This window comes from Trachurus japonicus, unplaced genomic scaffold (assembly GCF_045865225.1).
Source record: "Trachurus japonicus isolate A0001 unplaced genomic scaffold, Traja_1.0 AP030081.1".
Classification (NCBI taxonomy): domain Eukaryota; kingdom Metazoa; phylum Chordata; class Actinopteri; order Carangiformes; family Carangidae; genus Trachurus; species Trachurus japonicus.
Genome location: NW_028220214.1, coordinates 1 through 26,866, shown reverse-complemented (window position 1 = coordinate 26,866; position 26,866 = coordinate 1). Strand labels below are relative to the sequence as shown.

General features: G+C 42.8%; 2 protein-coding genes across 3 annotated transcripts; both read right to left on the bottom strand.

Moving 5' to 3' along the window:
- Positions 1-502: 502 nt before the first annotated feature.
- Positions 503-4,250, bottom strand: LOC146960716 (interferon-induced protein 44-like). The gene is made up of 7 exons (XM_085772127.1): positions 3,737-4,250; positions 2,457-2,508; positions 1,720-1,915; positions 1,490-1,642; positions 1,211-1,382; positions 989-1,089; positions 503-899 (listed from the first exon to the last, which is right to left on the bottom strand). The coding sequence occupies exons 1-7, from the start codon at positions 4,215-4,217 to the stop codon at positions 657-659; spliced, it is 1,398 nt and encodes a 465-aa protein (XP_085628253.1). The 5' UTR covers positions 4,218-4,250; the 3' UTR covers positions 503-656.
- A 6,278-nt stretch (positions 4,251-10,528) lies between these two features.
- Positions 10,529-25,273, bottom strand: LOC146960715 (interferon-induced protein 44-like). Of its 2 annotated transcripts, XM_085772126.1 has the most exons (8): positions 25,197-25,273; positions 24,025-24,521; positions 23,849-23,900; positions 23,071-23,266; positions 11,387-11,539; positions 11,108-11,279; positions 10,896-10,996; positions 10,529-10,806 (listed from the first exon to the last, which is right to left on the bottom strand). In XM_085772126.1, the coding sequence occupies exons 2-8, from the start codon at positions 24,503-24,505 to the stop codon at positions 10,546-10,548; spliced, it is 1,416 nt and encodes a 471-aa protein (XP_085628252.1). In that variant the 5' UTR covers positions 24,506-24,521; positions 25,197-25,273; the 3' UTR covers positions 10,529-10,545. The 2 variants fall into 2 exon arrangements, with proteins under 2 accessions (XP_085628252.1, XP_085628251.1); XM_085772125.1 differs by lacking the exon at positions 25,197-25,273 and having other exon boundaries at positions 24,025-24,538.
- Between the last annotated feature and the right edge of the window lie 1,593 nt (positions 25,274-26,866).

The window sequence follows — 26,866 nt, the reverse complement described above, 5'->3', positions numbered from 1 at the left end:
CAATAACACGATAACTTTTCAATAATCTTTCCTGGTCAACTATAAATTGATGGCTTTTCAACATGTAATTTCCCAGTCGGTCAGATACTGGCTGAGTTGAGAAAAGAAAATCTCAGAACTTCTCTTTATCATGCAGATTTATTTATGTGGTTGCATTGAGTGTTGACTTTTCACAACAGAGAAGCGCATTTGCTTTGTCATTCTGACTTAAGGATGTGAACATTATAGTGCAAAAAAAAACAATGATCTCTAAATAAATTAATCAACAAATGACAAGTGAAAGAAAAAAGAAACCCTTATTGGAAACAGTTGTGCAACATGATCCTGTTTCTTATAACGTCCCAAGTTTCCATAAATGAACACCAGTGATTATGAAGTTATGACTGACACCTAGTGGCTGACTGAGGGAATGAAAGGTCTGTGGAAAGTCATTGTGAAACTAAAGGTTAAATGAGTCATACAGACCTGTTACCTGACAGCTGTACAGTTTTTTCTCCTCAGGTTTTTCAAAACAAATGCAATAAAACGTTGCCAAGGTGAAAACAACTAGTGAGAGCGAAAAAGACTACAGCCACAGTATGAACATATTTGGTTTGCTAAAGTCTCTGATATCTGAAACTGTAAAGTTTACAAAACAATCTCACCTTAAAGTCAGTTTAATATCTTGTTTTTTTTTTTTGTGGCTCATGGTTGGATCTGTGGAGGTCCGACTGCTCGTTCACCTCTGCATCTTCAGTATCCTGGTTCTCAAAGAAGTTGTCTGCGTAGTTCAGCATCTGCTCCACGGCAGTAAAGAGCAATATGTCAGCATCCTGGTCCAGCTCCAGCTCTTCACTGTAGTTCTTCACCGGCAGTATGCAGGACAAAGGGATACCAAGAGACTCACTCAGCTCCCGTGCCTGGGAGGCAACAAGACACATGGATTAAGTTACCAACACCAGCACACCAAGTCGACACCTAATTTAGGATGCAACTGTGAAAGTGTTACCTTCCCCTGGATGTAAACACTGCGATAAACATTCTTCAAGTCTTCTGCCACTAGTGGACAAGCCTCATCTACTTTGGTCATCAGAAGTATCTGAGGGATACCTGCAAGAGATTAGAGAAGGAGACAAGGAGAAGATAAGATGAAAACTTCAAACAATAGCAAATATGTAGATTTATATTGACAGTTTAAATACTCTGACAATAACATAATTCAGTTGCTAACCGAGCTGGTTGGTCTTTTTACGGATGGCAGCAAACTTGTCCAGCATCTTCTGGGTAAGGAGAGAGACCTTGCATGTGTCCACCACATAAACCACACAGTGGACTTTGTCATTGAGGGTTACATGCTTCTTGTAGCCAGGAGCAGTCTCCAGGAGAGGAGCAGAGGGGCTAAACTGGAAGAGAAACAAGCCATCCATCATTAATTACCAAGTAGCTTTATTTCTAAGATGAAATCAGTTACATAACATGGAGGAAACAGGCTGGTGGTTCTTTGGGAGACCTGGTAGCGATCCTTGATGTGACCCTTGCAGATGTTGGCCATGTCCTCAATGTCCAAACCAGCCTCAGGATTTTCCTCCAGCCCCATCGTGTCGCACAGGACCAGAGGAACAGCTTCACCACCTTTCCCTGCTTTGATGGTGTAGGTGCGAAACTAAAGACATGAAGTAGAAAGACAGCAGTCAGCGGATGTGAAGCCAGAGAACAAGACGTTGAGCTCTTTTCCAGTACCTGAGTGGTCACGCTCTTCCCTGCTGTGCCAGCGATGGCCTGGGACGTCATGTTGCCTCGAAACGCTGAGTTGATGGAGTTGAAGAAGCTCGACTTGCCAGCCCCAACCGGACCCACCAACAACACCCTTGCTTGATGAACTGTATCGATGCCTGACTGATAGCTCCGGATAACCTTCATCAACTCCTGCCTTCTCCTAAAAGAAGCAGAAATTAGTTACAAGGTTTGGGTCTACATCGCGGGAGATACTGGGACCCAGAAGTCCTGGAGAAGCAGTTCTGCTCAGGGTTTGTATCATAATCTCTTGGCTTGTAAAACAGTGGGTGAGGTTATCAGCAGGACTGGTAAGTAAACAGTTGTTTATGCTAATGTTGGCAGTAATATCACAACATACAAAAAGCTCCTTTAAAGGTACTGTGTGGAGCTTTAGACCTTCAGTGGTGCTATGCAGCAATATTTTTCCAAGGTGTTTCCCATTTGTTTGTATCATGCACACATGAGGACACAGCCAGTTTCATGTGATTGACCTTGTTGCTATTTGCCTGTGGGGATGCAGCCATGTGCCAACAGAAGCAGTAAAGAAGAATGCTAATAGCTCTAATTAAGATGATCGTTTTCTGAGAAAGAGTAACATGTTTGTCTTTAGGATTAAGTATAGACTATGTGTTTAGAGTGATTTTATATGAAACATCCACATGATATAGTAATGACATAGGTTATCACAGACTTCTACATACTCTGCAGTCCACTGGATGTTCCTCCATGGTTTAGCCAGCAGATCTTCCAAACCTGCAGGAAAGACATTGATTGTTGGCTTATTTTACATCAATATTCATTCACTTCACTAATTCAGTATTTAAAAAAAACAGTCATGTTTGTTTGACTAGTATAAAGTGCTCTCTGTCACACACCTTCAACGCGATACACTTCAAACTCACTCAACACCAAGTTGCCTCCGTGCATCGCTTCTGCCTGAAAGACAAAGCTCGTCCCTGGGTTGGACACAAACTCATCTCTGTCCTCATGCAGGAACACCAAAGCACCAAAATTAGGACCGGTTGGCACATCAAAGAAAGCAACCTCTCCAGGGATACCGGCCACCCTCAGGTTTATTTTCCCCTGCAGTGATGCTGTAGAGGAACGCCTGCTCGTCATTGATGCCCTGCTGGCTCTGAGTGTAGTCCTTGGAGGTGTACGCTCCAAAAACCACCTCATCACTGTTGTAGGCAACAATGACAGTGGGTCCCTGTCTGTCACAGTGGGCGTGAAAAGCAGCAGCATCAAAGCCGTGGACGCTGGCTTTGTGGAGCAGCTGGAGTCTGACGTGACCGAACAGAGAGTGCAGCTTCTTCTCCTGATCCTTAGACAGACTGGACTTGACCACAGGCATGATGGAGGGTAGACACCTGAGGATGCAACAGAGGAGCTGACAATATGCATTTATTTATGTAGTAGCACAACATGTAAAAAGCTCCTTTAAAAGGTACTGTGTGGAGTTTTAGAAGTTCAGTGGTGCTGTATCACAATCTCTTCACAAGGAGGTTCCCATTTTGTTTGTATTGTGCACACATAAGAACACAGTCAGTTTCATGTGATTGACCTTGTTGCTATTTGCCTGTGGGGATGCAGCAGTGTGCCAGCAGAAGCAGTGAAGAAGGAGAAGAACGCTAACAAAGATAGGTCTATTCAAGATGGTTGTCATTTTCTGAGAAAGGAGACTAATTCAACATGTTTGTCTTTAGGATTAAGGATATAGGGATGTGTTTAGAGTGATTTTAAAGGATATATCCACAGGATACCTTTAAGTAATGACAGAGGTTATCACAGACTTCTAGGCTACATACTCTGCAGTCCACTGGATGTTCGTCCGTGGTTTAGCCAGCAGATCTCCCAAACCTGCAGGAAAGACATTGATTGTTGGCTTATTTGACATCAATTTTCATTCACTTCACTAATTCAGTATTTAAAAAAACAGTCATGTTTGTTTGACTAATATAAAGTGTTCTCTGTCACACACCTTCAACACGATACACTTCAAACTCAGTCAGCACGAAGTTGTATCCGTGCATCGCTTCTTCCTCAAAGTCAAAGCTTATCCCTGGGTTGGACACAAACTCATCTTCGTCCTCATGCAGGAACACCAAAGCACCAAAATCAGGACCGGTTGATACATCGGTGAAAGCAACCTCTCCAGGGATACCGGCCACCCTCAGGGGTTTATTTTCCCCTGCAGTGATGCTGTAGAGGAACGCCTGCTCGTCATTGATGCCCTGCTGGCTCTGAGTGTAGTCCTTGGAGGTGTACGCTCCAAAAACCACCTCATCACTGTTGTAGGCAACAATGACAGTGGGTCCCTGTCTGTCACAGTGGGCGTGAAAAGCAGCAGCATCAAAGCCGTGGACGCTGGCTTTGTGGAGCAGGTGGAGTCTGACGTGACCGAACAGAGAGTGCAGCTTCTTCTCCTGATCCTTAGACAGACTGGACTTGACCACAGGCATGATGGAGGGTAGACACCTGAGGATGCAACAGAGGAGCTGACAGTATGCATTTATTTATGTAGTAGCACAACATGTAAAAAGCTCCTTTAAAAGGTACTGTGTGGAGTTATAGACGAACTAAAACATAGGTTGATCTTTTTTCTGTTATAAATTAAATCTTATCCTCAACTATGTACACATGTATTACTGTATCACAATCTCTTCACAAGGAGGTTCCCATTTTGTTTGTATCATGCACACATGAGAACACAGTCAGTTTCATGCGATTGACCTTATTGCTATTTGCCTGTGGGGATGCAGCAGTGTGCCAGCAGGAAGAAGAACGCTAACAAAGATAGGTCTAAGATGGTTGTCATTTTCTGAGAAAGGAGACTAATTCAACATGTTTATCTTTAGGATTAAGGATATAGGGATGTGTTTAGAGTGATTTTAAAGGATATATCCACAGGATACCTTTAAGTAAAGACAAAGCATCACAGACTTCTAGGCTACATACTCTGCAGTCCACTGGATGTTCCTCCGTGGTTTAGCCAGGAGATCTCCCAAACCTGCAGGAAAGACATTGATTGTTGGCTTATTTTACATCAATATTCATTCACTTCACTAATTCAGTATTTTAAAAAAAACAGTCATTTTTGTTTGACTGATAGAAAGTGCTCTGTCACACACCTTCAACACGATACACTTCAAATTCAGTCAGCACCAAGTGGTCTCCGTGCATCGCTTCTTCCTCAAAGTCAAAGTTCATCCCTGGGTTGGACAACACAAAGTCAGGTTCGTCCTCTTCCACCAGGAACGCCAAAGCACCAAAATCGGGACCGGTTGATACATCGGTGAAAGCAACCTCTCCAGGGATACCGGCCACCCTCAGGGGCTTATTTTCCCCTGCAGTGATGCTGTAGAGGAACGCCTGCTCGTCATTGATGCCCTGCTGGCTCTGAGTGTAGTCCTTGGAGGTGTACGCTCCAAAAACAAACCCAGCAGCGTTGTAGGCAACAATGACAGTGGGTCCCTGTCTGTCACAGTGGGCGTGAAAAGCAGCAGCATCAAAGCCGTGGACGCTGGCTTTGTGGAGCAGGTGGAGTCTGACGTGACCGAACAGAGAGTGCAGCTTCTTCTCTTGAACCTTAGACAGACTGGACTTGACCACAGGCATGATGGAGGGTAGACACCTGAGGATGCAACAGAGGAGCTGACAATATGCATTGATTTTATTTCTTTTGATAACTTTATAAAATGCAAGTCACAGGCATTTAGTGTAAAAACAATTTATCTTCTTTTATAACATTTTACGAACTTAAATGAACATAAATCCCAGACCCATGGTCGTCTTGTGCGATTAAAGTGTTCCTGTGGATATGACATGACAACATAACAGAAAATAGACAACACATGTCCAATAAATAAATACAATAATAAATGAAATAAAACAAATCTGAAAATAAAAATAATGATGAACTTCAGTAAAATCTTGAGTCATTTAATTTAATTTGTTAAATTTAGTTATAAATTAAGCCATTTTCAATGTTTGCCTCCTTTAACTCATTACAAGGTTTACTGTGTCAAGGCTTGATCTCAGCTAAAGAACAAGGTTAGCTAGCAATTACGGTGGCAATTTAGAGGTTCAGTTTTACTCTGATAAATAAATGTTAACAAGTTACAGAGCTGAAGAAAAAAACCTTTTCTACTACTACAGCAAAAGGATTAAATATCGGGTAAGCTGCTGAAAAGTAGGCTAGATACTTAATTAATTTGTGTCAAATAGGAGAATTAGCCTGACACTGCAAGCGAAAGTAACTTTTATCTAAAACCCAAACAAATGAACATCAAAGATTGATGCAATGAACGTTTGATCAAACTCACCTGGAGCAAAAGTGGTGTAGTGAAGAAGACACAGCAACTGCTGTGGTTCAGGTGACCGTGTGCTTCAAACTTTGAAACAGTGAAAGAAGATTTTCCCACAGCACATCAGATGTGTAGGTAGGCCAGGGTACACTAGAGTGCCTACACACCCCACACGTTACGCCCACAAAAGCAGGTCCACAGATCAGTGGAGTGAAGCCTTGCCCTGAGGACTTATTCGTTGTTTGTTTTTTGTTTTTTTTCTTCACGAAGCAAGACAGAGAAAGTAGATAAGTGAACATCACATTAGGCTACATAAAAGTGTGCTTGGTTTAGCTCTTGAGCCCGAGCGCCCCCTGTCGAGGGGGCAGCCTGAGGTGCGTGCAGTATAGACGATCTTTGTACACGCTAGGAAGCTCCAATACTAACATAAATAGCATACCAAAAATGATGGAGAACACAGCTCGAACCCCAAGCAATTATATGGGCAGAACGCAGAACAGCGCATATTCACTTTTGTGCTTCTTCTCATTTCACCACCTCATGCCTGTCTCATGCTAACCGACGCTAACCAAACAAACGACATGTCATATGAAAGCAGAGACTGACTACAAAGATGTCTCCCCCATCACCGTGCGACGTAAACTCGGCAGTAAGCCAAAGAGTAGCGAAAATAAACTCCACAGAATCGTAAATTGCATCTTACTTTTTCTGTTTTGTGGTCAGCAGTTATATTCCAGCTCGAAAAAACGCTGCTAGTTTGATAGCGTGTTTGTCGTGCATAGCAAACGTGCTGACTGTTTACAAACATACCAAGGGGTGAAGTGAAGTGTGTCCTCTTGACATATACGATCTTTGGGGTTGTTTCTGCACCGTCATTACTGCGCCGTCACATGACTGCGCAAACGGCGCGAAAACGACCCCCGCGAATCGCGCCCAGGAAGTTGCGTTTTCATGGATGATCCATGATGTTTGCTCGACTCGGATTTTCAAAACAATGGCTAGCGGAAAAAGGAAAGATTTTCAGCAGAAGAGGTTCTCCGTATGCTGGAAGGAGATAGTGGGGCCAATGTTTACCCTGAGGAGAAAGTAGATAAGGGAACATCACATTAGTGTACATAAACAACAGTGTACTTGGTTTGTTATGGAGTTGATTTGTCTTATTTGTGAGAGCAGATTGACACCCAGCATGCGTTGTGGACTCAGGCAACTTTACTTTACTTTTTACTCATAGCCTACTTGAGCTACCTTCAGCTGCCGCTGCAGTTTAAGGGGTTTTTGCTACTGCTGCTTGTGAACTTTGACCACACAATCACTCATAGCTCTGTTAATTAAGTTTATAGAATTTGTGTCATTAGCAGCTGGTAAAGTAGCAAATATGAAGTTCCAGAGGAAACATCGTGCAAAGTGTTGTGTTGAGAAAGGCTCTTAACTGGTGTCTTAGACAAGCTGTTCAGAAAACAGACACTCATAACTACCTGTGATCTTTTTAAAAAATCAGTTGAATGGGAGACGCGAGGAGGAAATTGGTGAAGAGCGTGGTTACCTGAATTTTAGGACCGCCCATATACGGGCATTTGGCCGAAAGTGTGCCAATATCACTTTAAATACAGACATGGGGGCAGTATCCCAGATAGCAAAGAGTCATTAAAACAATGTTGTAGCAACATCCTTTTGTCAACACTAAGTCATTGAATCAACCTTGAACTCTGACTTTGATTCAACATCAGTTTGCACCGTTTGCACCCTCAATTAATTTTGAAACGATGTTGATTTTCTAACTAAAGATCAATGGAATTTCAATAGCATTTCAATTAACACAAATATTGAAATTTCAACCTAACTAAAGATCAAGGCACTATCAATGATATTTCAATTGATATTAAACCCCCCAAATCACTAAATATGCCTAAATAAAAATAGGCTAATAATAATACAAATCCTGCTTTATCTACAGTCAGGATGTAAGGTGTACACTGTAAGACATTTATAATTATATTTTTCTGTGAATATTTGAATTTACAGTAACATTCTGGTAAGGGTTACTTAAATGTTCAATGTTCAATGTAAACAGTTATAATGAAGTGACTCAGGTGAGCATAATAAGTAGGCCTACAATCTCAATTTTCAATGCAATTAAAATGAGAGTTACTGTTGCTTAAACCAATGCTAAATAATCAATAAACAACTTACAAAGGATGTAAATCACAAATTTTTATTTAGACAGTGCCAACATTAATGCTGCTAGACGTCCCAGATAAATAAGACAAAGATATTCAAAGTAACAAAATAAAAACAGCCAAATAGTGTCTGCTGGAAACAATGGCATTTAACTACAATTGTCCAAACATGAAAACACAGCTTGTGTTTCCTCTTATAAGATCTCTGTGCAGTAGGTGTGTGATTTACCTCATCCTGTGAGGCTTGTGTTTTACCTTTTCCAGAGTTCTGTGAGGTGTACTGTAGGTGCATGTTTATCTTTTTCTGGGTATGTGTGGTGTTGTGGAAATTTGTTAGGCAAGATCTGAAATAAAGATGTTGAGATCGACTGTCTTTTAAGGGTTTTATTCTTTGCAAAGAAGGTTCTCAGTCAAACAGAGTGCAACGCAGTCTGCAAGGAATGGAACAAAAAATACATTGAACAGAGGAGTTTTGTAGAATGAATCTGTCACACCCCCCCACAAGTGAACTTTATCTTGCTGAAATAGATTACAATGTACACCAAGGTCAGCAACAGGCGTCAAATACAAGAATCAGGCGATGTTAGGTGAGAACATGCACAACATATGTATCTCTCTATTGTATCAGAGAGCACAAATCAGTAGAAATGAATAAACAAGTAGGCCCACACACTAAAAATTACGCTGGACAGTCCTGATTTAAAGGAATCTTCTCGGTCAGGGAGAGATGATCGTCATCTTGCTGGTCGTTGTTCCTCTCCCTGGCTTTATTCCAGTGTTGTTCATCTAAAACAACGACAAACAAAATAAATCAGGGATGTACAATAACATTACATGCTTATAAAGCTGATAATGAGTCTCTAATGGTTTACTGTGGCAATGTCAGTCTGTCAGAACAACATGTGGAGTTAAGCGCTAGATACGAGATTGAGCTCACTGACCTATTGGAAGTCCCATTCAAAGTCCATGGGGTTCTTCAGCAGTTTGGATACGTGTGTATTACTGTTAGACATCTTCTGGACCTTTGTACGCGTCTTGGTGACACCTTTCCCTGGATAGCCTCTGTTCCCCTCTCTGGGTAGTCTAGCTAGACAACTGGCAGAGCAACAGTTTGATTTCATACACCATCATATCACCACTGTCACCAAATGGTGTCCAAGCACCATCAACAGCTGTCATGTCACTAAGTTTGCTTTGATCGATAACAGGGACTGTAACGTTACAGTATGCATCCTCGATCACTGATCCTAGCTATCGTTGTGTCCTCTCATCTACAGTTAACAAAGGCTAGTATATGCTAAAGTTATACACTGGTATCAATATTTTCACATTTATTTATACTAGCTAACATTCCCACTAAATAAATTGGTAAAGGCTTGTTTAATAGCATCAGAGTGAACATTAATTGGATACAAAGATTAGATAAAAATGAATGTGCCAGGTGCAGAGGTCTACCACTCAGTGGTCTCCCGATGAACAATAACACGATAACTTTTCAATAATCTTTCCTGGTCAACTATAAATTGATGGCTTTTCAACGCGCAATTTCCCAGTCGGTCAGATACTGGCTGAGTTGAGAAAAGAAAATCTCAGAACTTCTCTTTATCATGCAGATTTATTTATGTGGTTGCATTGAGTGATGACTTTTCACAACAGAGAAGCGCATTTGCTTTGTCATTCTGACTTAAGGATGTGAACATTATAGTGCAAAAAAAAACAATGATCTCTGAATAAATTAATCAACAAATGACAAGTGAAAGAAAAAAGAAACCCTTATTGGAAACAGTTGTGCAACATGATCCTGTTTCTTATAACGTCCCAAGTTTCCATAAATGAACACCAGTAATTATGAAGTTATGACTGACACCTAGTGGCTGACTGAGGGAATGAAAGGTCTGTGGAAAGTCATTGTGAAACTAAAGGTTAAATGAGTCATACAGACCTGTTACCTGACAGCTGTACAGTTTTTTCTCCTCAGGTTTTTCAAAACAAATGCAATAAAACGTTGCCAAGGTGAAAACAACTAGTGAGAGCGAAAAAGACTACAGCCACAGTATGAACATATTTGGTTTGCTAAAGTCTCTGATATCTGAAACTGTAAAGTTTACAAAACAACCTCACCTTTAAGTCAGTTTAATATCTGCATTGACCCTTTAAGTGAAACAACAATTGGTTATTTTGTCTTTAGTTGCTGTCATGCTGTTGAAAAACTGCATTAAATGTACTCATTTTCTCAAAACCTTTCATTTGATGTGTTTGATAGACAGAATGACAGCAACTAAAGTTGGTTTGAATCACTCTGTCTTTCAAACAACATTATGTTCAGTATGCTCCCTAACGATGGGGAGTGGTTGTTGGTTGGATCTGTAGAGGTCCGACTGCCCGTTCGTATCTGCATCTTCAGTATCCTGGTTCTCAAAGAAGTTGTCTGCGTAGTTCAGCATCCGCTCCACGGCAGTAAAGAGCAATATGTCAGCATCCTGGTCCAGCTCCAGCTCTTCACTGTAGTTCTTCACCGGCAGTATGCAGGACAAAGGGATACCAAGAGACTCACTCAGCTCCCGTGCCTGGGAGGCAACAAGACACGTGGATTAAGTTACCAACACCAGCACAACAAGTCGACACCTAATTTAGTATGCAACTGTGAAAGTGTTACCTTCCTCTGGATGTAAACACTGCGATAAACATTCTTCAAGTCTTCTGCCACTAGTGGACAGGCCTCATCTACTTTGGTCATCAGAAGTATCTGAGGGATACCTGCAAGAGATTAGAGAAGGAGAAGAAGGGATGACAACTTCAAACAATAGCTTGTAGATTTACATTGATACAGTTTAAATACTCTGACAATAACATAATTCAGTTGCTAACCGAGGTGGTTGGTCTTTTTACGGATGGCAGCAAACTTGTCCAGCATCTTCTGGGTAAGGAGAGAGACCTTGCATGTGTCCACCACATAAACCACACAGTGAATCCTGTCATTGAGGGTTACATGCTTCTTGTAGCCAGGAGCAGTCTCAAGGAGAGGAGCAGAGGGGCTAAACTGGAAGAGAAACAAGCCATCCATCATTAATCACCAAGTAGCTTTATTTCTAAGATGAAATCAGTTACATAACATGGAGGAAACAGGCTGGTGGTTCTTTGGGAGACCTGGTAGCGATCCTTGATGTGACCCTTGCAGATGTTGGCCATGTCCTCAATGTCCAAACCAGCCTCAGGATTTTCCTCCAGCCCCATCGTGTCGCACAGGACCAGAGGAACAGCTTCACCACCTTTCCCTGCTTTGATGGTGTAGGTGCGAAACTACAGACATGAAGTAGAAAGGTCCGTGTACCTTTTGTCAGTTTGATATTCCGTTTTAATAAAAAAACGGGAAAACGGAAATACCGTGGTTTTTTCCTTTTTTACTTTTCAAACAAAAACCAATAAATGAACAAACAGAGTCGTTTTTCCGTTTTTGGTTTTCTGAATCAAAAACGAAAAACGAGAAAACCACAGTCAAATAACGGCCCGAATTTGGTTTTTGTAAATTCATTTGTTTGTTTTTCGTTTCATGTTTATCAATATAACGGCGGGCAGAACGGAAGCGGAAGTGAAACGTAATAACTTCAAAATAAAAGCGTGCTTATTTTCATACAGACTACCGTTCTCTGTAAAAATGAGTGTATAAATACACTCATTTTTACAGTTTATGCTCGACACGTATAGCCTATTTATTTCAGTGAACTAAAGTATAGTTGTAGATGCCATGTACTAGTGTTTTGTGTGTGTGTGTGTGTGTGTGTGTGTGTGTGGGGGGGGGGGGGGGGGGGTCAGGGCTCAGGTGGGATGATACGTCACCAAGCGTAGTAAAATCAGCTGTTCTTCACCTGTGACCTGCTATGTTTTAGCTTATCGACATTCCTCTGGAGCTCAGTTTTTATTGTTGAAGCGCGTTCGGCCCTATTAGCCATTAATTGTTCCATCCATAGTAGTCGCCCTAACAAGTAGCCGAGGTTATTTTTAGCTGAGTGTGAATGCATATTGTGGGAAAGTTTTACCCTGCGAACGTCACCAGCAGAGGTCCCCATCACACACAAAATAAAAGTAGCGTGCTGCTTACTTTCATACAGCCAAACGTTCACTTTATAGCCTAGCTACAGCCCTACACCAACGTTAATTAAGCATTATACAACAGTTAGTTCCGACCATGAGTGCTGATAGTATAACAGCAGTGGGACTTTTTACAGGCGTGTGTGTGTGTGTGTGTGTGTGTGTGTGTGTGTGTGTGTGTGTGTGTGTGTGTGTGTGTGTGTGTGTGTGTGTGTGTGTGGTTACACCTAACAGGGCCTAATGAATTTTAAACAGGAAAAAGGCCTTATACTCCATTTTTACTGTACTATAACATCACTTTGGTCCATAGGTTCAGGCAATGGTTGGTACAGTTGACTTCAGGTCCACCCTGATTACTCCCTCAGTCATTACCAAACATTTTTACTGTATGATTTTGGAGAAATTAAGCTTCAAAGTTGCATTTTTTGATTTTATTTTTTTTTAACAGGAAAAATTGCCTTATACTCTTTATTTACTGTACTATAACATCACTTTGGTCCATAAGTTTAGGAAATGGTTGGTACAGATGACTTCAGGACCACCCTGGCTACTCCCTCACTCAATATCAAACATTTTTACTGTATAATTTTGGAAAAATGAAGCCTCAAAGTTGCATTTTTTGCTTTTTTTAAACATGACAAAAAGGTCTAATACTCCATATTTACTGTACAATAACAACACTTTGGTCCATAAGTTCAGACAAAGGTTGGTACAGTTGACTTCAGGACCACCCTGACTACTCCCTCAGTTATCAAACATTTTTACTGTATCATTTTGGGGAAATTAAACCTCAAAGTTGCATTCTTAGTGTTGCGGCTTCCAAACACAAACCTTTAAAGCCGCTGAGAGTATGAGGTTGGGTCCTCAGGTACGTAGATTTGTGACGCGCTATAGTAGATTTTGATAAAGATACGCTGAGATCCAACAATGCTTTTGGTGCATTTATTGTAACAAAACAGCACAGAGCTATCACAGCGCAGCAAGGATGGATAAACGTAAAAATGAGACTGGCAGATTAAACAGGAAAAAAGGGTGATTAATGAATGAATGAGTAGCGGTCAACAAAAATTACGGCTACTCCCAACCCTGACTCTCTCTCTCTCTCATCTGTGTCACCGGTGAGTGCCCACCTTTACGCACACACACTTCCGCACGCACACACGCCTACTCCCAGGTGAACCACCCACTCTGCAACACACACACACACACACTCAAACACACCGTGCTGCTCATCTTCAGCCTGTATGTCTCTTACACACCAGCCCCTAATTATTAGGTCTCACATAATAATTCACATTTCAAAACACAATAGGAGACATAATAAATCATCATATCAATTTCAACGATAATGCAAAAATGTCTAATAAATTGCTCAAGTCCATGAAAAAGGTCATTACAACGAATATTCCTTCTTCTGGTCGTCATGACCGATTAGTGCAAAGAAAGTCCATCTGACGTCCGAAAACACAAAGTCCATATAGAGGTCAGCAACGTCCTCATGCTGCCTCCTCCTTCTCCAGCAACAAACACACCTTGGATATGGGTCTGTCCAAGCAACTGGTTCTTGTCTTAATCCGAATTTGACGCACAAATCCCTTGCGATCTGGAAAAGTTTGCAAGACACGTCCCATAATCCAAGAATTACGAGGTGCAGTACTGTCCATAAGCAAAACTAGATCTCCTGCGACAAGGTTTCTCTGGACTCCAGTCCATCTCTGTCGTTCCTGTAACAGAGGCAGATACTCCTTTGTCCAGCGCTTCCAGAACAGATCAGATATGTACTGGACTTGTCTCCATCTTCTTTGTGCGTACAGGTCTGCTGCTTGGAACTCTCCAGGTGGTAATGAAGGCTGGTTTTTTAGCAGTAACAGATGGTTCGGCGTCAGTGCTTCCAGGTCGTTAGGATCTGTGGAGGCCTTGGTGATGGGCCTGCTGTTAATAATGGCTTCCACTTCGCAAAGAACTGTGTGGAGTCCCTCCTCATCCAAGCGTTGTACTTTGAGAGTGGAGTTCAGGACTTTCCTCACCGATCTAATAAGCCTTTCCCACACTCCTCCATGATGTGATCCAGCAGGGGGGTTGAACGTCCACTTAATGCCCTTTTGGAGTAACACATCATGCACCTGTGCCTGGTTCCACTGCGCAATCGTTGTTTTTAACTCACGTTCTGCACCCACAAAATTTGTCCCATTATCAGAGCGCAGCTCGCGGACCTGTCCTCTTCTGGCTATAAAACGCCTTAGTGCATTTATGAAGGAGTCAGTGTCCAGAGAAGGTGCCACCTCGATGTGAATAGCTCTCAATACAAGACAGGTAAATAGGACACCATACCTCTTCACTGTACTCCTCCTGCTCCTCACTTCGATGGGTCCAAAATAATCAACCCCTACACAAGTGAATGGAGGTTCATCAGGCTTGAGTCGGTCTGTGGGCAAGTCTGCCATCTGCTGGCAAACTGGAGTAGCATTAAGTCTTCTGCAGATGGTGCACTTCGACAGAACTCTCCTAATGGCAGTACTTGCTCCTGTCATCCAGTATTTCTCCCTGAGCTTGGACAACATGTGGTTGCGGCCGCTGTGTCCTACCTCTTGATGTATATTTCTCAGCAGCAGGGTAGAAATGTGAAGATCTTTTGCCAGAATGATAGGATGCTTAGACTCCAAAGGCAGTGCTGCTTTGCTAAGCCGTCCTCCCACACGCAAGACTCCATCCTCCAGCCTTGGACACAACTTGTACAGGTGACTATTTTTCTTGACATTTTGTCCCTTTTCCAGACATGAGAGCTCCTCAAAAAACTTTCTCTTCTGGCAAAACTGAATTATGGCCAGCTCAGCCTTGTCAATGTCCTCCACTGTAGGAGCACCAAGGACAGCTGCACCTTTAAATGTGCACCTTTCCTGCTCCAACATTCTCTGTTGCTGCATGCTCTCTTCACTCTGATTGGCTATTAGCCTTTTTCTCTTCCTGATACAGGACCACAACCATTCCTTGTATTTCAGCCACCACGCCACAGCTTTCTTCAATCGGATCCACGAGGAATAATGATGGATCAGGTGAGTAGTGGGATCCTCTTCAGCTTGTACAGCATTGACAACAGCAGTTTTCTTCACCTCTGGATCGTCCTGGGGGAGATGACTCACAGGCTCAGGGTTCACAGGCCATTCTGTTTCAGGTTGGCAAAGAAACGGCGGTCCTGTTAACCAGAGTCTGTCCTTCAGAAATGCCTCCACTTTGAGCCCTCTGGATGCTGCGTCTGCTGGATTTGAAGCTGTATCCACGTACCTCCACTGAGCAGGGTGAGATGATTTCAGGATCTCCGAAACACGATTGGCAACAAACACCTTAAATCTGGAGCTTTCGTTGTTAATGTATTTCAGCACAGAAGCACTATCAGTCCAAAACACAGATTCCTGAAGACTCATGTGTAGCTCTTTCTTCCACAGGACCTCCATGCGACTGGCCATTGTTGCAGCAATCAGTTCCATTCTTGGAATTGTAACTGTCTTCAGTGGGGCAACACGAGCCTTTCCCATAATGAAAGCACTGTGCATTTGGAGGTGCTCATTCTGTAACAGCAGGTAAGTGACTGTACCATAGCCTTCCTCGGAAGCATCGCAGAAATGGTGTAGTTGCGCAGTAATAACATCTCCAAACTCCAGAGGTTTTAGACATCTGGGCAGCTCAAAGTTGTCCAGCAGGTGGAGCCCTTGCACCCACTTAAGCCACTCTTTGGAGACAGTCTCTGGTATGGGATCATCCCAACCGACTCCTCTTCTGCACAAATCCCTCAAGATCCTTTTTGCTGTCAGAACAAGGGGACTTAACATGCCCAGAGGGTCATAAATGGAGCTTACAGTAGAAAGGATGCCTCTGCGGTTGAGTGGTCTGTCCTTCCATACAATTTTGAATTTAAAGGTGTCTGACTTGATACACCACTCTACACCCAGCACTCTTTCAATGGGCACAAACTCCCGGTCCAGGTCCAACTGCTCCATGCCTTTAGCTCTGCGGGGCTCTGGGATGGTCTTGAGCACTTCAGATCTATTACTGTGCCACTTGGTCAAAACAGAATCCCCCTTTAGCGCACAGAGACATGAGCTCATGACAGAGGGTCCGTGCTTCCTCCTCTGTTGCAACTGCCACCAAACAATCATCCACATAAAAGCAGTGCTGCAGCTTGTCCACTGTCTCCTCCTTATGCTCATGTCCAAAATCCTCTGCACATTTCCTGAGGGCAAAGTTGGCACAGCTAGGGGAGGATGTAGCTCCGAAAAGATGTACCTTCATCCTGTATTCACATGGTGCTTGGTTCAAGTCTCCTTGTGACCACCAGAGGAATCGCAACAGATCAGCATCATCTGGGGGCACTTGCACCTGGTGAAACATAGCTTCTATGTCAGCCATGATGACCACAGGTTCCCTCCTGAACCTGGTCACAACTCCAATCAGTGAGCTGGTTAGATCGGGCCCTTGCAACAGCTCTTCATTCAGAGATTGTCCTTTGTAACTGGCACCACAATCAAACACAACTCGGAGTTTTCCCTTTGTCGGGTGGTAGACACCATGGTGCGGTATGTACCAGACCCTGCCATCACTTCTTTCCAGCTCTGCATCAGGAACCTTTTCAGCATAACCTTTACCAAGTAGATCATTAATAAAGGTGTTATACTCCCTGTAAAACACTGGATCCCTCTGGAGCCTCCTCTTCAGATGGTTTTGACGCTGTTCCACCACTTTCCTATTATTTGGCATGCTGACGTTTGAATTTTTCAAAGGCAGGGCGACCTGGTAATGACCATTGACATGTTTGGCTGACTTTGTGACCATGTCCATGAACCTCAGGTCTTCCCTGGACAGACCCACTTGTTCCTCCACAGCAGATTCTGGAAAGTCCATCTTAAATTGCTGTTGCCACAGTTCATCCAAATTTACAATGGACACACGGTTCACAGTTACTGGCTGCTCACAGTAATTGGCCTTTCCACCGTTTCCTGTCAGTGGTCCATTTACCGTCCAGCCCAGCACCGTCCTTATAGCGTAGGGTCCATTGTGCTCACTGCGGATGACCTCCAGCGGTTCCATGGCTCGTGGAACATTCGTTCCAATCAGCAACTCAATTCCAGCCTCAATCTGTGGTAAGGAGATGTGTTTTAAATATGGCCACCTTGTCAGATCCTTATTTGTGGGTATGTTTGCTTTGTGGACTGGCATTGACAACTGAGTGTACGCTTTTGGCAACTCAATGAAGCTGTCATCTTCAAGTGCTGCCACCTCCAGCTCTGGCACGATGTAGCTACTGACCACCTTCTCCTGCCCCATGGTCCTGAGAAGAATGTTGGCTCTCTTCCCAGACAAATTGAGCTTCTGCTTCAGACTCTCAGTACAGAACACCGCAGTACTTCCCTGGTCCAAAAAGGCGTATGTGAGAATGATTTTATTGCCCTTCTTCGCCTTCACTTGGATCGGCACGATAGGAAGCTTGCAATCCATCTCACCAGCCCCTGTAAGCCCACTGGAAACCAAGGTGTCGTCCACTGTAACCTGGATGCTTCTCTCAGCCGGTTCTGCCGTTGCCACACTATCCTTATGGAGCACAGTTGGATGTCTTAGGCCACACTTCGAGCAGGAAATCTTCCTTTGGCAATTTTTGCTTATGTGTCCTATACACAGGCAGCGAAAACAAGCACCATTTTCCTTCAGGAAGTCAATTTTCTCTTTGTGTGCCATTTTTTCCAACCGCGCACACACATCCAATGTGTGTCCTCCAGTGCAGCAGGGACAGATCTTCTTAGCTGGTGGTTTTATGTATGTAACTTTATTCGCAGGTTGAGCTGTTCTCTCCACACGATTCACTGTGGTAGCGAAGCTGGTTCCTCTGATGCTGGAGCGAGGGGGAGGTTTGTGTCTCATTTGTTTAGTTGTTATAACAGTGTCCTGAATGTTTCCAAACACAGGGTCTGTCAAGATTTTTACCTGTTTTTTCAACAAAGTTGGCAATGTCCACAAACCTTGCTCTCCTGTTGTACCTTTCCTGCAGGTCACATGCGTCGCACCTCCAGCGGTCTCGGAGTTTGTACGGCAGTTTTTTGATGATTTCCACCATGTTTGTGGGTGTGTCCAGATCATTTAAATACTGCACATCCTCCAAAGCGTTGCAGCATCCACGCAGAAAGAGGCCGTACTCCTGGAGGGCTTTCACATCTTCTGTTTTAATAGTGGGCCATGACAAAGCTCTCTCCATGTATGCTGCTGCCACCTTTTGCTCATTGCCATAATGCTCTTTCAATAGAGCCTTTGCCTTCACATATCCTCTGCTCGACTCTATGTGCTGACAGCTCCTCACTAGTCCCTTTGCATGCCCTTTGGTGTATTGTTCAAGGAAGTAGAGTCTGTCACAGTTGTTGCTGGTGTTTCGCTCAACTCCATTTTCAAATGCTTTAATAAACGAATGGTATTTGAGTGGGTTACCATCGAAAATGGGAATTTCCCTTTTTTGGGAGTGCTGAGAGGCATTGTTGTTGCATCAAGAGTGTTGAAATTTCATTTTGTTTTCTCATTATGTCCAGCACACTGTCGTTTTGTGATGCATCAGTTTGTGTAACATTGGTCACAGGATCTTCAGGAGTGGCTAGATAACGTTGGAGCATGTAAGAAGGACCTGGGAGATGTTTTATGTCAGGTAAGTGAGTGACTTTAGGCTTCACAACTGTCTGCGTGGTTTCAATTGCGTTGGGTTTTAGTTTAACTGGCAGTGATGGGACAAATTCCGTAGCATTGATGTTAAGTTGATGTTTTGAGCATGTCTTTTCATAGTATGAGTTCATCCCATCTGAAACCTTTGACTTTGATTTACTGCCAACACTGCTTTGTGATTTTATAACACTTAGTTTTGCCATTTCCTCAGCGATTTCATTCTCCAGTAAAAGCTGTTCTCTTCTTTTGCGTAGTTTTAACTCCTCTTCATCCAATGCATGTTTTTCCTTTAATGCCTTTTGTTTTGCTGCCAAAATTGCAAGATTTGTTTCCGTTTTTTAAGCGAGCAGATGAGCGTGAAGCCAAGGATGAGGAATGATGTGAGCGTGATTTCTTGGTTGCATTTGAGATGCTGTCACAGGGCTGTAGTTCATCCTGGGGATCTTGTTCAGTGGGAACAAGTACTGGAGGGTCAGCAACAGACAAATCCTTGCTTTTTTCGACAGGAATTTGTGCTGCGTGATTTATTTCCTTTGTTGGTTGCTCAGAAGTATTTGTCTGAAGTGGTAATTCATTTGAGTTTTCATGCGGATTTTCCTTTATCCATTTTTCCACTTGTTCCTTGAATGCATCACTGTAATCCATAACGCTAGAAAACCACTCTTTTTGTTTTTTATGTTCATCATCAGGAAGAAGTTGCAATACTTCGTTGTGCAGGTCAGTGGCCTTTTTACACAGTGCATTCAAGTTATTCAGTTGTGAGGGGATTTCAGTTACATTTTCTTTTGATTTCATGTGCGCTTTTATTTGCGGAATAAGCTCTTTGATTTTATTAACGGCACTTTTGCGCTCATGCTGCAAACCGTTCGATTTTATTTTCCATAGCTTTGGCCGTCAGTTTGATTTCCCTCTTTTCACGTTCCATGTTTGAACATTCAGCATCAGCGTTTATTTGACTCATTTTCGTTAGATTGTATTTTTGTATAAAGCAACACAATCACATTTCATTCAAGAGCGTATTCAAATCCATCCATAGACATTGCATTTAAATTCATTGACAGAGCAGATTCGATCCAAGCATTTTCAACAAGCAGTAGGTCTTTAGACAACATCAGCCGCCACATATGCCACAAAGTCCCGACATCACAATCCAATAAAGCACGGAGAATATGCGCCACCATCAATGCGGCCAATGCAACCAGCGTATCCATTTAATACATTGTCCTCATTTGACACAATGCATTCCAATCGAAGCGGATTCCTCAATCCACAAACATTAACAGGTTCAGGCCTACCTGTTCCCAGGTGAATGGATGGCGTGGTGTGGCACTTAGCTGTGGCTCCTTTGTTCTCGGGCTAGTCGGTGCGTGACGACTTGGTTCTTTGATGCGGCTTGATGATTTTCATTAAACGCCTTTTTTGTTGACAAAATGTTGCGGCTTCCAAACACAAACCTTTAAAGCCGCTGAGAGTATGAGGTTGGGTCCTCAGGTACGTAGATTTGTGACGCGCTATAGTAGATTTTGATAAAGATACGCTGAGATCCAACAATGCTTTTGGTGCATTTATTGTAACAAAACAGCACAGAGCTATCACAGCGCAGCAAGGATGGATAAACGTAAAAATGAGACTGGCAGATTAAACAGGAAAAAAGGGTGATTAATGAATGAATGAGTAGCGGTCAACAAAAATTACGGCTACTCCCAACCCTGACTCTCTCTCTCTCTCATCTGTGTCACCGGTGAGTGCCCACCTTTACGCACACACACTTCCGCACGCACACACGCCTACTCCCAGGTGAACCACCCACTCTGCAACACACACACACATACACTCAAACACACCGTGCTGCTCATCTTCAGCCTGTATGTCTCTTACACTTAGCTTTTTTAAAACATGACAAAAAGGCCTTATACTCTTTATTTACTGTACTATAACATCACTTTGGTCCATAAGTTCAGGCAATGGTTGGTACAGCTGACTTCAGAACCACCCTGGCTACTCCCTCACTCAATATCAAACATTTTTACTGTATAATTTTGGGGAAATTAAACCTCAAAGTTGCATCTTTAGCTTCTTTTAAACAGGAAAAAAGGCTTTATACTCCATTTTACTGTACAATAACATCACTTTGGTCCATAAGTTCTGTCAATACTTGGTAAAGTTGACTTCAGGATCATCCTGGCTACTTTCTCAGTCATTATCAAACATTTTTACTGTAGGCTATCATTTTGGGGAAATTAAACCTCAAAGTTGCATTCTTAGCTTTTTTTAAACAAGACAAAAAGGTCTAATACTCCATATTGACTGTACAGTAACATCACTTTGGTGCATAAGTTCGGACAATGGTTGGTACAGTTGACTTCAGGACCATCCTGACTACTCCCTCACTCAATATCAAACATTTTACTGTATCATTTTAGAGAAATTAAGCCTCAAATTTGTAAAAAAAAAAAAAAAAAAAAAAAAAAAAAGTTTTGCAAAGCCTAATGTTCCATCTTTACTGTACAGTAATATCACTTTGGCCTAAAGTTCTGACAATGGTTAGTGTTGACCTCGGGAATATCCTGACTACTCACCCATGCAGTGTCAAGTATTTACTTCTGCTTTAATGATGTGAAAAAAAGTGTTGAAAACACCTCATTACACTGTAGCCTAACAGCCAATAAACAATGGTTACACGCACGCACACACGCACGCACGCACACGCACGCGCACGCGCGCGCACGCGCACACACACACACACACACACACACACACACACACACACACACACACACACACACACACACACACACACACACACACACGCCTCGATTGCCTCCGTATTATCCTCGTCTTATTTTGAAAACCGGAAGTCATCTCGCTTGATTCTAAACTAGCGCTAGCTTTGCCGGTGGACTCCATGGATGTATTATATTAACGGTGGACTCTGATAAGTTCTCTGATACGGGCGCAGTTAAAATGTCTGTGCGGCTGGCTTGACTCCGCGAAGACGAACGACGGCTCATTTGACCGCAGTTGTATGGGGAGGGAGCGTGGCTCTGACTTCCTACTGTCCAGCTGAACAGCGGAGTGATAATGCCTGTAAAAAGTCCCACTGCTGTATATCAGCACTCATGGTCGGAACTAACTGTTGTATAATGCTTAATTAACGTTGGTGTAGGGCTGTAGCTAGGCTATAAAGTGAACGTTTGGCTGTATGAAAGTAAGCAGCACGCTACTTTTATTTTGTGTGTGATGGGGACCTCTGCTGGTGACGTTCGCAGGGTAAAACTTTCCCACAATATGCATTCAGCTAAAAATAACCTACTTGTTAGGGCGACTATGGATGGAACAATTAATGGCTAATAGGGCCGGACGCGCTTCAACAATAAAAACTGAGCTCCAGAGGAATGTCGATAAGCTAAAACATAGCAGGTCACAGAACAGCTGATTTTACTACGCTTGGTGACGTATCATGTATCATCCCACCTGACCCCTGACCCCCCCCCCCCCCACACACACATACACACACACACACAAAACACTAGTACATGGCATCTACAACTATACTTTAGTTCACTGAAATAAATGTAGGCTATATGTGTCGAGCATAAACTGTAAAAATGAGTGTATAAAGAGAACGGTAGTCTGGATGAAAATAAGCATGCTTTTATTTTGAAGTTATTACGTGTCACTTCCGCTTCCGTTCTGCCCGCCGTTATATTGATAAACATGAAACGAAAAACGAACAAATGAATTTACAAAAACCAAATTCGAGCCGTTATTTGACTGTGGTTTTCTCGTTTTTCGTTTTTGATTCAGAAAACCAAAAACGGAAAACGACTCTGTTTTTTCATTTATTGGTTTTTGTTTGAAAAGTAAAAAAGGAAAAAACCACGGTATTTCCGTTTTCCCGTTTTTTTATTAAAACGGAATATCAAACTGACAAAAGGTACACGGACCTAGAAAGACCGCAGTCAGCGGATGTGAAGCCAGAGAACAAGACGTTGAGACTCCATTACGATCAGCAGAGTAGTTTAATGAATACAGCTCTTTTCCAGTACCTGAGTGGTCACGCTCTTCCCTGCTGTGCCAGCGATGGCCTGGGACGTCATGTTGCCTCGAAACGCTGAGTTGATGGAGTTGAAGAAGCTCGACTTGCCAGCCCCAACCGCACCCACCAACAACACCCGGGCTTGATGAACTGTTTTGATGTCTGACTGATAGCTCTGGATAACCTTCATCAACTCCTGCCTTTTCCTAAAAGAAACAGAAATTAGTTACAAGGTTTGGGTCTACATCGCTGGAGTTACTGGGGCCCAGAAGTCCTGAAGAAGCAGTACTTCTCAGGGTTTGTATCATAATATCTTGGCTTGGCTTGTAAACTCAACAGTGGGTGGGGTTATTGGCAGGACTGGTAAGTAAACAGTTGTTTATGCTAATGTTGGCTATATAGTAGTAGCACAACATATACAAAGCTCCTTTAAAGGTACTGTGTGGAGTTTTAGACATTCAGTGGTGCTGTATCACAATCTCTTCACAAGGAGGTTCCCATTTTGTTTGTATCATGCACACATGAGAACACAGTCAGTTTCATGTGATTGACCTTGTTGCTATTTGCCTGTGGGGATGCAGCAGTGTGCCAGCAGAAGCAGTGAAGAAGAAGAATGCTAACAAAGATAGGTCTATTCAAGATGGTTGTCAATCATTTTCTGAGAAAGGAGATTAATTCAGTATGCTTGCCTTAAGGATTATAGGGATATGTTTAGAGTGATTAAAGGAAATATCCACAGGATACCTTTAAGTAATGACAAAGGTTATCACAGATTCTAGGCTACATACTCTGCAGTCCACTGGATGTTCCTCCATGGTTTAGCCAGGAGATCTTCCAAACCTGTAGGAAAGACATTGATTGTTGGCTTATTTGACATCAATTTTCATTCACTTCACTAATTCAGTACTTAAAAAAAAAACAGTCATGTTTGTTTGACTAATATAAAGTGCTCTCTGGCACACACCTTCAACACGATACACTTCAAACTCAGTCAGCACCAAGTTGCCTCCGTGCATCGCTTCTGCCTGAAAGACAAAGCTCTTCCCTGGGTTGGACACAAACTCATCTTCGTCCTCATGCAGGAACACCAAAGCACCAAAATCGGGACCGGTTGGCACATCAGTGAAAGCAACCTCACCAGGGATACCGGCCACCCTCAGGGGCTTATTTTCCCCTGCAGTGATGCTGTAGAGGAACGCTTGCTTGTCATTGATGCCCTTCTTGCTCTGAGTGTAGTCCTTGGAGGTGTACGCTCCAAAAACAAACCCAGCAGCGTTGTAGGCAACAATGACAGTGGGTCCCTGTCTGTCACAGTGGGCGTGAAAAGCAGCAGCATCAAAGCCGTGGACGCTGGCTTTGTGGAGCAGGTGGAGTCTGACGTGACCGAACAGAGAGTGCAGCTTCTTCTCCTGATCCTTAGACAGGCTGGACGTGACCACAGGCATGATGGAGGGTAGACACCTGAGGATGCAACAGAGGAGCTGACAGTATGCATTTATTGTATTTCTTTTGATAACTTTTTTTATAAAATGCAAGTCACAGGCATTTAGTGTAACAACAATTTATCTTCTTTTATAACATTTTACGAACTTAAATGAACATAAATCCCAGACCCATGGTCGTCTTGTGCGATATGACATAGGCTAACAGAAAATAGACAACACATGTCCAATAAATAAATATACAATAATAAATGAAATAAAACAAATCTGAAAATAAAAACAATGATGAACTTCAGTAAAATCTTGAGTTATTTAATTTAATTTGTTAAATTTAGGCTTTGAGTTAAGCCATTTTCAATGTTTGCCTCCTTTAACTCATTACAAGGTTTACTGTGTCAAGGCTTGATCTCAGCTAAAGAACAAGGTTAGCTAGCAATTACGCGGTGGCAATTTAGAGGTTCAGTTTTACCCCGATAAATAAATGTTAACAAGTTACAGAGCTGAAGAAAAAAAACGTTTCTACTACTACAGCAATTAAGGAATATCGAGTAAGCTGCTGAAAAGAAGGCTAGATACTTTCCTAATTTGTGTCAAGTAGGAGAATTAGCCTGACACTGCAAGCGAAAGTAACTTTCATCTAAAACCCAAACAAATGCATCAAAGATTGATGCAATGAACGTTTGATTAAACTCACCTGGAGCAAAAGTGGTGTAGTGAAGAAGACACAGCAACTGCTGTGGTTCAGGTGACCGTGTGTTTCAAACAGTGAAAGAAGATTTTCCCACAGCACATCAGACACGTGGTGTACACCCCTTGAAACTACGCCCACAAAAGCAGGCCCACGGGTCAGTGGAGTGAAGCCTTGCCCTGAGGACTTATTCGTTTTTTTTTTCATGAAGCAAGACAGAGAAAGTAGATAAGTGACCATCACATTAGTGTCACATAAAGTGTGCTTGGTTTAGCTCTTGAGCCCGAGCGCCCCTGGTCGAGGGGGCAACCTGAGGTGCGTGCAGTATAGACGATCTTTGTACACGCTGGGAAGCTCCAATACTAACATAATAGCATACCAAAAATGATGGAGAACACAGCTCGAACCCCAAGCAAATAATATTCAGTATTAACCAGTTAACGCACGCTGTACCGCCCACGGTACGGCTCCAGAAGGTGGCGCTAGCATCAATTACTCCCGAACATTTTTAACAGCAGCCCTTAAGCATATATATTCATGTTATACATTGTTAGAAAGCTTAGATCGCCCCGATCAATTCAAGACCACCCATGATTTTTTTGGTTGCTCACAGCCCTAACAGGATTAGCAGTTAGGTCGGCTAGCCGCTAAGCTAACGTATGATGCGTACATACCTTTCAAGTCTTCCCTTTATCCACAGCTGATCTACAGCGACCATCTTATGACACAAGACCGTTTGTACAGCTTGCCAAGTATCCATGCTTGTGAAATATGAAATCCGTTTCCTTCTAACCGAAGTATTTTCCTCAATATGTCCATGTGTTTAGTCCAATGCGTAACGTAATACACGCGGATCAAAACAAAAACCGGCCCCGTTACCGCATTTTACGAGTTGCACGGCGATCTGTGACTACATGTGACTGAATGTTTACATCCGTGAGGTCTTCCTGCTTCAAACGACACCACGCAGTAGCCAATCGGTGGCGAGGATGGGCCGGGACATGTCTCGAAAGCCAATGAGGACACGTGACGATGAGACTGACAACGTGACTTTGATTTGACAGCTGCTTGAGCCAATAGAAATTGTCCGTGAAATGAAGCAGATAACCTTTTAGCCAATAGTCTGAGGTTTTCAACGGTGTATGACACTACGCCATCATGTTTGGTTGCTGATAAACAAACCCCCGTGTATCCGACGTGCGCGCCACCCGCTCCGCCGCATAGAAATACACAATGCAGATAGGTGTATAATTCTATAATCCACTGCTTATAGGGGTGCGCCCTCTACTGCGCGCCAGGAGTTTAGCGGTTGTATTTTTTTTGTTTCTTTTGGTCTTTTGACTTGAAATTTGGACTGCAGGAAGCCAAGACCTGTGGCTGTGGCCTAATTGTGTCTATAGCCTGCTGAGAGGTCCCTGAATGTCTGTACCCATGTCATTCTATAGGCAAACCTATGGGCGGGGAAACAATTTAATCATTCTAACCTTTGCCATTTTTGTCAGTAAAGTCACAGAATCAAAAAAACACCTTAACAGTAATCCTGAGAGTGTTGCCTTTACAATGATACCAGGCACATCTCTGAATCTTAAACTATGTGGGATCTGTGCTGCTCACAACTTGGGCATGGCGTTATGGCAAAAAACATGAAATAAAATAGGGGGCGTGCATTAAGAGGT

Excerpts from the sequence above, each read along its gene's own strand:
- LOC146960715 (XM_085772126.1), bottom strand. The coding sequence starts at position 24,505 with ATGCCTGTGGTCACGTCCAGCCTGTCTAAGGATCAGGAGAAGAAGCTG. Across the intron at positions 23,901-24,024 it reads TGAAGTGTATCGTGTTGAAG|GTTTGGAAGATCTCCTGGCT; the intron begins GTGTGTGCCAGA and ends TCTTTCCTACAG. Across the intron at positions 10,807-10,895 it reads GTGTTTACATCCAGAGGAAG|GCACGGGAGCTGAGTGAGTC; the intron begins GTAACACTTTCA and ends GTTGCCTCCCAG.
- LOC146960716 (XM_085772127.1), bottom strand. The coding sequence starts at position 4,217 with ATGCCTGTGGTCAAGTCCAGTCTGTCTAAGGATCAGGAGAAGAAGCTG. Across the intron at positions 1,916-2,456 it reads AACATCCAGTGGACTGCAGA|GAGAAGGCAGGAGTTGATGA; the intron begins GTATGTAGAAGT and ends TGCTTCTTTTAG. Across the intron at positions 1,090-1,210 it reads TAAAAAGACCAACCAGCTCG|GTATCCCTCAGATACTTCTG; the intron begins GTTAGCAACTGA and ends AATCTCTTGCAG.